A 14532-nucleotide genomic window follows, 5' to 3' on the forward strand; every position below is an offset into this window, starting at 1 on the left:
TGGTAGAGGCAGAGAGAGAGAGAAGTAGAGGAGTAGAGGAGTAGAGGCCGGCCATGAGCACGTGGGACAGAGAGGGGGGAAGGGAAGGGAAGAGGGAGGCTGCAAGAGCACCAGGGCAGGAGAGGCCAAGAGAGAGAGAGGAGGGGTCAAGCAGCTCCTTTTATAGTGTCAGGTCACTGGGGCGGAGCATACCTGGCCACTGCTGGGTAATTGAGGGGTGGGGTATACCTGGCTGTTGCTAGGTAACTGAGGGGTGGAGTTTACAGAATCCCAACACACATAACTTCCTGTAATTCCAGTTCCAGGGGATCTGAACCTTTACAGACATACATGTAGGCAGAACACACACACACACACACACACACACACACACACACACACACACACACACACACACACACACACGGTAAGAATAAACTAAAAAACTCCAAAACACTAGAATATAATGCTGTATGTACACGTTTATGTATGCGAGTGTATATGTATGTACATTATGTATATAGACCAGACGAGAATATTGGGTGCTTTCTCAATAGGTCTCTACCTTACATATATATTTTTTTATTTTTTGAGTCAGGGTCTCTTACTGAACCTGCAGCTCAGATCCTGTTAGGCTGGTCTTCCTCCTCAGTGCTGGAATTACAGGCACACGCTGCTTCACATGGCCTTTTTATGTGGGTCCTAGAGACCCACACCCAAGCCCTCAGCTTACATGGAATGAGCATCTCCTGAGCCCCTCGGTAACATTTAAAGAGTTACCACAAACAAGATGGATCTGGTTTTAAAAACCTGCTACACGGTGGGTGCTAAAGACAGTTTTGAGCATGGTCATTACTACAACTCAGTGAACAGTGTAAGTTAAAAATGGCTTCTGCACTTCATCGAAAGGTACAGAGTGTCATCATAACGAATTCTCACAAAGTGTAATTTTAATCCCTCCTCCAATATTCTGTAAGAAAACTTGGGGTGCTAGTTTAAGTATCACACTTTACTCTTTAAACCTGTTCTACTTTTAGTCTATGTTATACCAAACTTGGACAAGTTTCTTACCTGATTTTCAAGAACACTTCAAACCCTACGATGGACTACAGTGGAACAGAATGCTAGTACACACAATATCTGCTGCCCTCATAGTTATTTCAAGGAACATGCACAGTGGACCAAAGAAGCCAATTCTGTGAGGCCTAAATCCTTCTGCAAAATTATGACAACAATCCAAGTTAAGATCGCTGAAAACTGTGCAATTATATGCATCTTAATTATTCCTAATTAAAAGTGATTGTGAAAATGTGAAGTCAATAAAGGGCGAATGTGACTGTCTCACAACACCAACATAAAGAACAAAGGGAACACCGAGGCGTGTATTAAAGAAGCTGTTTGTCATTCTTTAAGAGATTACAACACATACAAGTGAATTTTATCAAAATACAGCACATTTCTTCTACTATATTCATAAAAATCAATTCCTATGTAAATAGTACTGAAAATCAACTAAAAATGAGTTAAAATTTACAAAGAGTTGTTAAAGGGTTTCAATCAAAATTATTAAAACTATACAGTACAATACCCAATTGATAACAGCTTGAAAGAAGTGCAATATTTCAGTTCAAATATTTTTAAAAGTGCTGACTATTTTGACTAGAAACGAAAATGAGTCCAACTCATTTTGTAAAAATAATGTAGGTGGTGCCTTTAGCTAGTCCTATAAGAGTCTCAACTAATCAAGGTTGAAGAAAAGAGCTGAATACATTAAAAATACCCAAATTATGCTTCTCAGAAATTTAAAAAAAGAACTGAGTATTGCTTTAAGAAAAGTTTTCACACTAGTTTCCACTAAAAACAGTTGCTGGTCTCCTATGGCACTTTTCTCTGGTCCAAATAACCATGCATTACTTCTTACCACTGCATGTTACCCAAATTTTATTTGATTATATTGAACAAAAGCAAATAAAATTAATGGTTTGGATAAACAAAATGAATAAACTTCTATCAGTATTTGTTACAGTAACTAGGAACAAAGGCAATTGGTGGTAAAACACTATCACACCGGTACATCTAGAAACCCTTTAAAGACTCTGAAGTGTGGAGTTCACATTGAACACCATCAGTAGGAACAGCCCTTTATCTGAACACTTTACACGCTGGCAGGCCTCAGGACCAGGCTTTGCTCCACACTCTCCGTAGCAATTCTCTGTCGCTGTGCCAGTCTCTCCGACTTGCTTTGGTTTCCTAGCTCCATGCACACTCGTGTTTTCTCTCACTTTACCAAGGCAGTGCCAGACCAACAAAACCCCGAGGCTTTCTGAAACCTTCTGACATTTTATATTATGAATAACATACAAAACTTAAAACTGGCTTTTTAGTTTCATTTGCTTCTTAAAACAAAAATTATAAATTAGATTATGATGGAGTGCTAATTATAAAAATTAGGTTGCAAGTACCACCATTTATCAAAGAAAAAAAAAGTATCAGGACTTCGTAGTATGAGAAATGCGTGGACATGCCTCTACATTAGAAGTTAAAAACTTCAGTAACTAAAAAAATTAAAAATTGAATCACCAGTAGCAAATGTATAGTCAACAGCTAAGACAAGAATCGATCTTGTAGAGCTCATAAAATGCAATTAATGTCTTTTAAAAAGACGTTACATATTTTATTGCATTATTCTATTAATAAAAATACATTCTCATAACTTTGTTCACCATCTGCCTCAGATTTTTATAGGAAATAATGCTTTAACCTGGCCTTGAAAAGTGAGCCCACCAGCACCAACTTCATCTACCCACTCCTCAGTATGCACACAGCAGAAGCCAACACTTCAAATCTCTTACCCACAAGGAAAAAGAAGTAGTTCAGCAGAAAAAAAAACATTAATACCAGTTGGATAAAAGTAAGGACACCAAAGCTATGAGACAGACAGCTCTTCCATCTGTCTCTGGCTATAATCAAGGCCAACTATTGCCTTGCATACAGTCAGTATGTGTACGAAATCCAAAAATAAACCTACCATCTATACAAAAACAACATCATCTTGTTTTTGTAGCCTTGATTTGCTAAGTTTAAAAACCTAACAACAAATTTCATGATTTGAATCCAAGAGTCTTTTATCTTCTGTACAGGGGTTCTTCCCTCTACCCACAGTCTCCATTATTTCAGTAATGTACAAGGTCCAAGCTGACAGTTTGAGTTCTTCTTTATATATATATATATATATATAAAAATAAGCAAAACAGTCATTTCCCTTGCATGTGTCTTCCATAAATCTTGCTATCGTTCCCCATTTCTTTTTGTCTATAGTGCTTATGAAGAAACTTCTCGTACAATGATGAGTTCTACTGCATTATGGAAAGTTTTCAACAAGGACACTGCTTGCCCATGTTCAATGTTGATAAAACTGTAGCCATTAGCCTAGAAGAAAGAGGAAAAACTTTTAGAAAAAAAAATTTAGAAATGTACCTTCAATTGCAATTTTCTGACAGTTCACAAACCTGTCAGAAAAAAGGAACTATTCTAGCAATTTAAAAGACCATACTGGCTGATGAACTAACTGGCTACTTAATTGCATCTGGGAAGCCTTGTGTTTGATTCTGGGGACCACCATCATAGGAGAAAACTGTTTCCTTAAAGTTGTTCTCTGACCTCTACACTCATGAAGAAAGTACATTATTTGTACACACACATATGTAAAATTAAAAACACATAGCCGAATGGTCCCTGTACTATATACTTATAGAAATGCAATCTCCGAAGAACTAACCCAGGAGCTTGTATTTTATATGTGTATGGGGATTCTGCTTTCATATGTGTGTCAGGCTGACCAAACTGCGAGGGTAAACTGAAGGCAGTGTCTAGACTTGTGGTACCCAAGGAGACCACAAGAGGGTGTTAGATGCTCTGACACCAGAGTAACAGATGGCTGTTTCTGGGAACTCACCCTGCATCCTCTGGAAGAACAGCCAGTAGTAAGTACTCTTTGTCACTGAGCCTTCTACTCAGCCCCTTAGATAATCCTAGTGGAGCGATCAGATGTTGGGAAGTACTTGTCTAAGACAGGATCAGATAAGTGGTGTGTGTGTGTGTGTGTGTGTGTGTGTGTGTGTGTGTGTGTGTGTGTGAAGGTACACCCAGCCTTACCAAACCAGCCTTACCAAACCCTACCGGTTTAACTGAGGCAATGTCCAGACTTCTCATTTACAGGAACCACTCTGGTTCAAGACCAGCATATGGGCTATATACAGTCTAGTTGTTATTTACTGAGCTCTTACACATGGCTCAGAATAATCTCACCCCTCTACCTGCCTCGTGGTCTCTCTCTCTCTCTCTCTCTCTCTCTCTCTCTCTCTCTCTCTCTCTCTCTCTCTCTCTCTCTCTCTCTCTCTGTGTGTGTGTGTGTGTGGAGGGAAAATAACAGTGAATACTACAGATGAGTATGTCAAAGCACAATCACTTTTGTTACATGGTTCTTGTGAGTTTTCGGAGTTAGAAAACTATTTAAAAATTAAAAGTTGTAGTATCATGAAAATCTCTCGTTGTTTGAATCACTTCAATTTTATTCTATGTACTGCTGATGCAGGCGTTAAGTTAACTATTTAAGAAGGGCTGAGCAGGATTCGATCTGAAAGTTCTACTCTCAGCTTTTAAGCTCTAATGTTTCCATCACTGTGGTTTGAAGGTTACTTCTTGTTATCTCAGCAGCTGTGGAGGAGGAGGAAGTGGCCTCTCCTGTGTCCTAAGAGAAGGCCACAGTGCATGTATTTAGGGAAAACAAATGACTCAAGTAACATAAGAAAGGAGTGCAAATGCAACAAATTCTCAAATTTTGAATTTTTTGTTATTAATACAATTCATTATTTTACTTTTGCATTGTTATAATTTATTCAATACTGTCTTTTACTTTTTTAAAAATTCTCTACATTTACATTTCAGATGTTATCCCTTTCCCACAATGCCATTCCCCCTCACCCTCCCATTGCCCTCCCATTGCCTCCCATTGCCTCCATTGTGCTCCCTGTCCCAACCACTTTCTCCCACCTCAGCACATTGGCGTTCCCCTACAGTGGGAAAACAATCCTTCACTGTATAATGATAACTCCCCTCCAGGTAGATCCCTTAAATTAGTATATATTAACATTTCTAAACTTAAAATGGTATATCAAACACATAATCACGATTTGCAATGTGCAAAATCTTTTATTTAATAATAAAAAGTGTATAAATGCTAGAAAGTATTATAAAAGAAAATTATTGTAAAATGAAAAAATAAAATAAAATAAAAAGGCTCTTGGCTTAATTACCTGGATAATTTTATCTCCTGGCTGTAGTAATTTTGATGCTGGTCCTTCAGGCTGTACCCTTGTTACAAATATGCCCTTTAATAAACAATAACAAAAAATAATTATTTATTCCCAAACTACAACCTGAAAGCATGAATCAGTAATAAGGAAATCCTTTTTGTCAATACATGCTAGTATGTGAATATAGTAGAAACTATCTCCTTGACTTTTAAAAATAACACTCTGACAGGTCAAATACTTTCTGTCTCTGACTTTATCAGTGTAGCAATATCACATCTATGGCTTTTTGAGAAGCAATAACAAAACTAGAAATAACTTGGCAATATCAATATTCTCATTTTTCATTAAATTCTTTCCTTCAAACAACATGAAATGATCAAATTTCAAAAATCAAAGGAAATAAAGAAAGCCGAAGAATCAGAGCCATACAGATTTACATTTTCACTTAAGTATGAGATTAATAAATGACACTTTATGAATGTCCAAGGACATATTAAATAACAACTTACATCATCATCAGGTTTGAAAGGGTTTCCTCTACCCCCGACACCTCCTGATATACTAAATCCAAGTTCTGGATCCTTTTCCACTCTTACTCGAATCTGATTCAATATGAAAATAAAGGAGATATTACTGTATCAGAAAAATATACACTGTTCTATTTATATACTGGTGGGTTATAACAGAATACTCAGGATTTATTAACCCCTTTGGGCAGCTGAGGGACAGGAAGTGACATGGCAGCGTAGAGCAGCACTGATGCTAATGAGTTAGTGAGTTAAAGGCACAGTGCGATTACAGTGTAGCTCCAACTTAACCACTTATGAGCTTAAGCTGATCAACTGATGTTGGCCCTATTTTAACTTTTGGCCAGCATGAATTTTAATGGCATGGTGCATACCGACAGAACACATACACATATTCTCACTAGTGTTCACTTACAGATCATCTAAATTCCATGCTGTCACTGGTATAAGATAAGCCATAATAAGACAATGACATTCAGGTTTTAAGAAATCAACTCCTCATTCCCCCTGTTTTATGCTTCGGGGGAGTTAGGATTTTGAGATCAGATCAACTGATGGCAATTTTAGAAATGACTGTAAAATGAGAATCCAGAAACATTTTCTTGAGACAAGGTCTCACCAAGCAGTCCTGGCTAACCTGAAATCTGCTGTGTAGACCTTAAGTGTTGGCTTGTATTTTGACACAGGGTCTCACTAAGCTAGCCTGGATTATCTGATGCATCCAAGCTGGCCTTGGATATACTACTGTCCAGCCTCAGCCTTGAGGGTGCTGTATATAGTGGGAGACAGAAGCTAAATTTCTATTACAGGAAGCTCCTGTTTACACACTCAGTCAAAACAAAATGATCACTACCAGAGGTTTCAATGCTATCATCATTATCTCATAAGTAAACCACTAATGCATATGGAATTATGACCTATACATCTCGAAGACCAAACCTTCAACCCAGTCTGGAGACTATAGTTGAATTTCCAACTCTAAGAGCCAAGACTCTGGTGTGGTTGGAGACTAAATGGTCTACTACTTACAGTCTTATTAGAAAACCTACCGGAGCACCATTTAAGCAATAGCCTTAGAATTAAAAAAAAAAAAAAAAAAAAAAAAAAAAAAAAAAAAAAAAAAACCCAACGCTAAATCTTATGTTACATGATCATAAAGCCAAGTTAAAAACTACAAAGTTTAATGCTTTAGAAAACAAAACTTTATAAATAAAACAATAAGGTAAAAACTACTGTTAAAATTCTATATGGAGTTATTGCTATTCATCTATAAAGATATATGAAAAGTTTTAATTTCCTATTTCAAACAGTCTTGATCAGTCTTACCTCTTGCTTTGCCAGCTCATGGCCTTGTCTAGGAGAACAATGGGGATGTGGATATGGAGGCTGGTGGGCCACTTTTAGCATCAAATAATCAATTAGTTGTTCTCTAGAGGGATGCCTTGCCACAGACGCCTGAGGGGGATGATGTGTCTGACTATAATTTGCCTGAGGCCTGAGAGGCTGGCCCATTTGTCCATTACTCAAAGGCATCTAAGAAAAACATAAATTATCTTAATATTCTTCTTAGATTAATACAAAAGCACTATAGTGTTAACAATCTACACCATTCAATACTGAGTTACTATCTTCTTCTAAACCATTTTATTAAAACACTGTATTCTTGCAAACCACTGTATTTCTCTAGAACTCTTTTTCCAAAAGAAAAGTTATTACTTTCTTAATTCTAAACTTGTTTGAATGTTTACTGATTGAATCTAATGGAAAATTTTAAATGAAGGCCTCATCTGTATTTTAAATAAATTGCTTTTCTGTTAAGATATAAATCTACTGTTACTTTGACCAAATGTTAAAATAGAAAGCAAGTATATCAAAAAACCCCTTAACTATATATATATATATCTTTATATACTAAAAATAACCTTAAATCTGTTAGCCTATTAGAAGGGTATCTTTTCATACCAAATCATAACACACATACACAAAAGGTGCATTCTGTTTGTCTTTCAAGATAAGGTTTGTATCCCTGGCTGTCCTGGAACTCACTCAGTAGATCAGGCTGGTCTCAAAATCAGAGATCCACCCTCTATCTCCCTAATGATGGGATTAAAGACATGTACCACCGCTACCCATTACTGGAGAGATGGCTTGGCGGTTAAGAGCACTGACTGCTCTTCCAGAGGTGCTGGGTTCAAATCCCAGAAACCTCATGGTTGCTCATAACCATCTGCAATGAGATGTGATGCCCTCTTCTGGTGTGCCTGAAGACAGCTACAGTGTACTTATATAATAATAATAATAATAATAATAATAATAATAATAATAATAATAATAATAATAAAGGAAAAGAAAAAGGTATTTTTTAAAAATGCTTTTCCTCTGGAAAAATATACTTTACAAGTATAGCTTTTTCTTAATTTGAATTTATTTGTTACCTTTATTTCTTCCTTTTCAGAAGTAACAATGTGATTTATTAATAATTTAGCTATGTGATTTATTGTTTATGTATGTGTGCATGTATCACCAATTTTCAAGCTCTCTAAATATTACTTCTGTGGAATAATAAAACCCCAAAACTTAAGTACTGATGCTCTACCTTTTTTTTTTCCTACTAGAGAAAAAAAAAAAAAAAACCCACTACCAGATTTAAACCACCTTTAATACCACCCATGTGTTAAGAAACTGACCCTGGATTTAGACTTCGGATTACATTTGTAGCAAATAGCTTATTCTGGTCTATGAAGACTCTAGCTAAGAAGTAACTAAGTCTACATTTATATCGTAAATGTTCATATGTAAAAATACATTTACACAAAAGAGAAAATAAATGCTTCAGTTATTTAATCACTTAAAATATCCTTGTGGACTAACAGAAAAGTAGTTTTCAAGCAGAAAGTAACAGAAAACAAAATTTCCTTAAAATTATCCAAAATTATAAATTTGGCAAAAGATTCAGAACTGTATGTTGTAAACTTTACCTTGCTAAAAGTACAAAAAAGTTTGGTGTTTAATAAGAAAACTTATTCGAAAAGGACACTTTTGCTACACTAAAACTTTAGTTAATTCTCAAGCTTAGGTCAGTGGACAAAAATGATATTCTAGGACACATCTTATATTAGGTTAGGCACTGCATTATGCTTACATGTCTGGAGCAAATGCACTCTAGGTGTTTGTTACTGGATACTGTAGACTTAAAGCTACTACTCTATCAAAAGTGCTCTACCTGGCTGTGCTACTGTTCTGCTATTTACATAAAATTCGACAGTATTTTCTATTTATTCCATATGCAATTTCATTATCCCCTCTGACAAAAACCAAGATAATGCCTTCTTCATACCAGGCAAATGGTCTGTCCCAGTTACAACTCCACCTCCCAGACACCTGGAATGGCCTTTTGTTGCTGTTGTTAAGTAACACTTATGTGTATATATATGCGTACATGTAAGTGAATGCACGGCCATGACGTGTAAGTCTGTTCTCTCTCTCCACCATGTAGGTTCCAGAGACTGAGCTCACTATTATCAGACCTGAAGACAACTGCCCTTATCCACTGAGTTGTCTTTCTTGCTTGACTCTCCCTCAAACTCTTGATCTTCCAGTCTTGGGTTTCAAGTGCTAAAGCACGTGTGGTTACTACACTGAGCCTATCCTAGTCTTGGGAAATGCAGACACCAAGCCACTTGGTTTTGTCTAATCAGTATTAAATATAAGAACATATTAAGCTATGTTTAGCCAATGTCTCATGAAATTAAAAAAAGTGAAGAACTAAGTTATAAAGATGTATGTTGAAAAGAAAAAGAAACTGAATGACAAATCTGAATCAAAAGGAAAAGGGATAAAATAAGTAAGCATGTATTGATAGCTAGATGTCTACCTTCAAGAGCTAATTAAGAGTTTTAGATAATAAACATGACTCATAGTTCTATATGATTACACTACAGGCATATAATTGATTAAAATAAAAAAGAATGGCTGAGAATGAAAATTACCTCTTAACATTGCCAAAGTAATTTTTCTATAAGTTTTTATCTACAAAATACTAAAACCCACAATGACCTATTATATATAAATGTTCTACTATATATATAAATGTCTTTCAAGATGATTTGTAATTATATCTAAAGATTTTCAAATGTTTTTAGTTAACAGTAAAAGAGTCTAGAATGCAGAATTTAGGATAAAGTCATCTTCTAACTTCCCAAACAGGTTTATTGTCAAGAACATGAAAAATTTCTTGATCAAAATAAGCAGGTGGAACTACAGAAACCAATGTAACTGTAAAATAATTCTCTAGTATGAAATATCACAGAATAAACTGGAAAATAGCAGAGTCAAGTTCTATCTTGTATTTATGAATCATTTAAAAATAATCCTACATAATAAATGCAAGAAAGGTCTCATAAAATATTTTTAGTCCAAGTATGTGAGATTTCAAATTCAGCCACTGCAAACCATAGCAAGCTCATTTCTCTGGCGTGAGCACCTACTTTCATCAAGCTGTCTGGAAGATCTCTGTGACTAAGTGTACCCGACGGGTGGTTCTGTTCTCCTGACATGAATCTATCATCTTGGCAACAATCTCCTGGACTGGATGTCTGAGGATGCTTCACATGAGGAAGGAAAAAGTAAACAAATAATGTACTTTAGATGTGAAACAAAACAATGATGACTCATGAAAGGAGAGGAAATATTGCTAGATTGCAGACTCAGATCACATGCTGTAATCATCACTCCCTTCTGTACCTTTAACCTTCTTCAAAGTACATAGTTCCTGTAATATGAAAAAGTTCATAATATATACCTTTTTTTGTTCTTTTTTTATACTCCTAAATTAGTATCTCTAATCAATAAATGTAGTCAGTGGTTAAATTCTCGCCAGTATTAAAAAGGAACTAATACATTACTGTTATGCACTAAGAAAAGTGTTTTTGATTAAAAGAAAATGAACTGCTCCTGTTTAGACCTCATGGTTCTACATAGAACACTCCCTCAAATACAATGATGTGCAATCCCCTAAGCTAACTATATAAAACCTGTGCTTAATTCTGTCACACTAACATTAGCTTGATATTTTAAAGGCACTGATTTACAGAAATGCTTTAAAAATTAATTTGAGGGGGCTGAAGAGATGGCCCAGTAGTTAAGAGCACTGACTGTTCTTGCAAAGATCCCAAGTTCAATTCCCAGCATCTGTATGGTGCTTCACAACCACCATATATATAATGGGATAGATGCCCTCTTCTGGTGTGTTTAAAGACAGCTACAGTGTATTCACATACATAAAATGAATAGATAATTCTTAAAATTCTTATCTTCATATGCTAAATATTTACTCATTACAGTTTAACTTAATGATAATCTTAAAGGGAAAAAAACAGGTTCAATGTCATTCTCCCCGAATCTTTATTATACATAGAATATGAATAAAATATAGATATTTATAGTAAGCTTATGCTAAGTACACACAATTTAGAACATAAAAAACAGTATGTTTTACTATCATTTTCAATTTTTCAAAATAGTATATCCCTCACAGCAAAGAAATGTCAATTTTATCTTGAAAAATAACTCAAAATACACTCTATTATAATATACCATGGAATATGTACAATTTTGAGGATTTGGAATTTAATCTTAAAAAAACATACAAAAGACCTATCATGTCCAGTTAGTTGCTAGTTCAATGCACATCTAAGCACTTTTTCACGTGATCTGATCTAAGCTGGTCTACTAACAGGATGTATTCCATTTTCTTCTCTTATTGTAACGTATTTCTAGAATACGTAATGATCAGTATAGCTCAATGCTTGAAACTTAAACTCCAGCCTGAACAGATAGCTATGCTTCTGCACTCTGTAAAAACAATATGCATATTATGAGTGAGAAGCTAAACTTCAAGCCACACAGGCTTTAAATTTAATACAAATAAAGGCAAAATGTTAGTGTAAAAACAAATTTGGAAAGAACAACTGTTCTAGATTACTATGAAGGCCACTCATGATCTGCTAAAATCAAAGGCTGGCTCAGCCTTTCCTTTCTCTTTTAACTAAGATGCTCCAATGACTGCTGCTGCTCTATAGCAAAGAGATCAAGTAATGGCTAAGGGCAAGAGCACAGGCCAAGACCAGCTCAGGGCAGCCACAACAAACTGAACCTGGGAAACAGCTCCTGCTCTGGAACGTAACAGAGCACAGCCAGGGATGGAGGCAGAGGGGGACTGACAAAAAAGTAAAGAGCCTAAGACCAAAGGGTCCAGGTGGAAGTTACCTACAAGAAGGAATAAAATAAGGCTGTAGAGAAAGAGGGCTTTCAGAGCTGACAGTAATATTTATTTAGCGGCTGTATGTCCTTACTGAGCCACAACAGACTTGTATTTACTGTTAAGCTTTCACTAGAATAATAAATCTTTCACCACTAAGAACCATGATGAAATGTGTTCAATTAAGTATATAGATTTTTCCTTTCGGCTGATACTTTCACAACGTTCTCATATTTAATCATATTCTATAATTAAACTCCGGTGCATATAGTGCTTATTACTAGACTTATATATCTTGCTGGATAAATCATTAACAAGTGACAACCAAAGAAACAGGGACAGAAATTGTAGAACTAAGTCTACTCAGGAAATACAAAGGTTTCTAACTGAAGTTCCCCCTAGACATGCTAAAATGTGGTCTGACTTCTCTCATGTATGTGCTACAAGTACTAGCCTACAGTAGGTACTCACTCGAAAAATGTGCCCACCAGAACCTCTTCCGTCTGCAACACTCAGGGCAAGGCTGCCCTGGCTGCCATGCAGATCCCTAGAGCTGCCACAGTGAGAACTGCTTATAGCAGTAAGATTGGAATTAAAGGACCTTGACAGCACACTCTGAATAAAGAGAGTAGAGTTACAGAGATTAGTATAGCATGCAAAGTCCACAAGACATGTTATACACACAGATTTATTTACGAGTAACCCCACAAACAACTATCATGCAACACTGAATTCAGAGCTCAAAAGGAATTGGTATAAACGGTACATAACAACAAACATACACATGAAGAACAGGTATAATCGCAACCATTCTGATATTTAAGAATCAACAAAGTACAAATGTATAGTTGCTTTTGTTTATTAAATACTACCATTTTTATGCCTAATATATTATATATGTAAGAAATAGAATCTGGGCACATATATTAATTGATATGCAGTTGTATATAAGCAACTTTTTATTATCAGATGAATTTACTAGCAGTTAGTAATTCTGTGTCAGATTTCTGAAAGCTCTTCTTCATTCTACAGAACTTCTCTTGTTGAATAATGTCAATATTTAAACATACATGCTATAGCCAAATGCATTTGTGATAAACACCTAGATATCAAGTCATTTCACTCTTTCAAAATTTATTTTCCACATTTTAAAAAGTATTTTAAATTTTAAAATGCAACTTTTAAAAAGACATTCTATGTTTTATTTGTACATATGTCTGTGCACATATGTATGTATAATCATGTATGTAGATGCCCACAGAGACCAGGAGGAAGAGTCAGATCCCCTGAAGCTGAAGTTAGGGGATTGATGGCTAAACTAGGGAAACCATATTTAAGAAATGTTTAGGGAAACCATATTTAGGGACTGTTACTAAAATAGGGAATTGAAAAAATAACTATTTACATATTGCTCTTAGGAAACTATACCTTCTCTAGATTTGAAGTTGATAACACCAAGAAATAATAAACAATTGCAAAAGGAAAAAAAAAACCTATAAAATTATTGCTTCTTACTTTGTGGATTCTAAGGTATTAATTTTAACATGTTAACTTGATTAAATGCTAGACATAATGTCCCAGGCATTGCTGTTCCATGTAGTTGGCGGTCATCTAATAGCAGGAAAATATGGCTGAGTACATACTTCAGTGATAACAAAGTTCTAGGGCAGTGGTTCTCAACCTTCCTAATGCTGAGACCCTTTATTAAGTTCCTCATGTTGTGGTGACCCCTTCAAGTTTTCCTTTGACCACTGTGCATGTACACACACGAATACACACGCACGCACACACACCACATCCCACTAAATGTAATTTAAACATTTAAAAACTGGTAGTTGGGTGTGGTGGTAGTAACTCCAGCACTTCCAGGGGGTGGAAACGGGTTGGTTCTAGGTCAACTATAGAATGGAGGAGAAGAGAAAAACAAAATCTGAAGAATATAGTCTAGAAAGAATACAGCAGACTTACAGGTAAGAGCAATGCTATTTTGGTATTTGTTAGAAATATTTCCTAACCAGTAAGCTGGCCTGTACTACAGCATACTCACTAGTCACGGAGTACTCTATGAAGCAGGACTGTGGAAGCCTAACAACAAGGACAACTCCACTTAACAAAATAAACTGTGTGTATCTTAGGAAAGAGAGCTATCCTGTCAGTCAGCTATGGATTTGTATCCAGTGACCCAGTTTCTGTTCTCACAAGTTTTCTATTTCATTAATTCACTGAATTAGTTTTTGACTTCCAGGACACAACTACAAAATTACTGTCATATTTCCTAAGAAACTGTATCAAATTTATAAATTAATATTTTATGCAATAGGAAACAGAGAAGCTAAAAAGCTCACTCAATAATGAGCCAGGTGTTACTTGCTTTGTATTTACCGAAGTCCAGACACACTCCTACCAAACAGAAGAGTGAGAGAACAGCTACTTACACTGTAAAATACAGCAA

The 14532-nt window shown here is 35.7% G+C and overlaps 1 protein-coding gene across 3 annotated transcripts in view; it reads right to left on the reverse strand.

Annotated features, from left to right (window-relative positions):
- Window positions 1–1370: 1370 nt before the first annotated feature.
- The window catches only part of ERBIN (erbb2 interacting protein), a 108464-nt gene continuing 95302 nt past the window's right edge, over window positions 1371–14532 (reverse strand). For 2 of the 3 annotated variants that reach the window (XM_080933693.1, XM_080933694.1), the window contains exons 21-26: window positions 12552–12695; window positions 10309–10425; window positions 7148–7354; window positions 5804–5896; window positions 5295–5369; window positions 1371–3408 (exon numbers count right to left, since the gene is read on the reverse strand). In XM_080933693.1, the coding sequence (XP_080789819.1) occupies window positions 3301–3408; window positions 5295–5369; window positions 5804–5896; window positions 7148–7354; window positions 10309–10425; window positions 12552–12695 (744 nt within the window). In that variant the 3' untranslated portion in view covers window positions 1371–3300. The remainder of the gene's footprint in view (window positions 3409–5294; window positions 5370–5803; window positions 5897–7147; window positions 7355–10308; window positions 10426–12551; window positions 12696–14532) is intronic. The other variant, XM_080933695.1, reaches the window with a different exon arrangement.

Source organism: Micromys minutus, assembly GCF_963924665.1.
Source record: "Micromys minutus genome assembly, chromosome: 20".
Taxonomy (NCBI): Eukaryota; Metazoa; Chordata; class Mammalia; order Rodentia; family Muridae; genus Micromys; species Micromys minutus.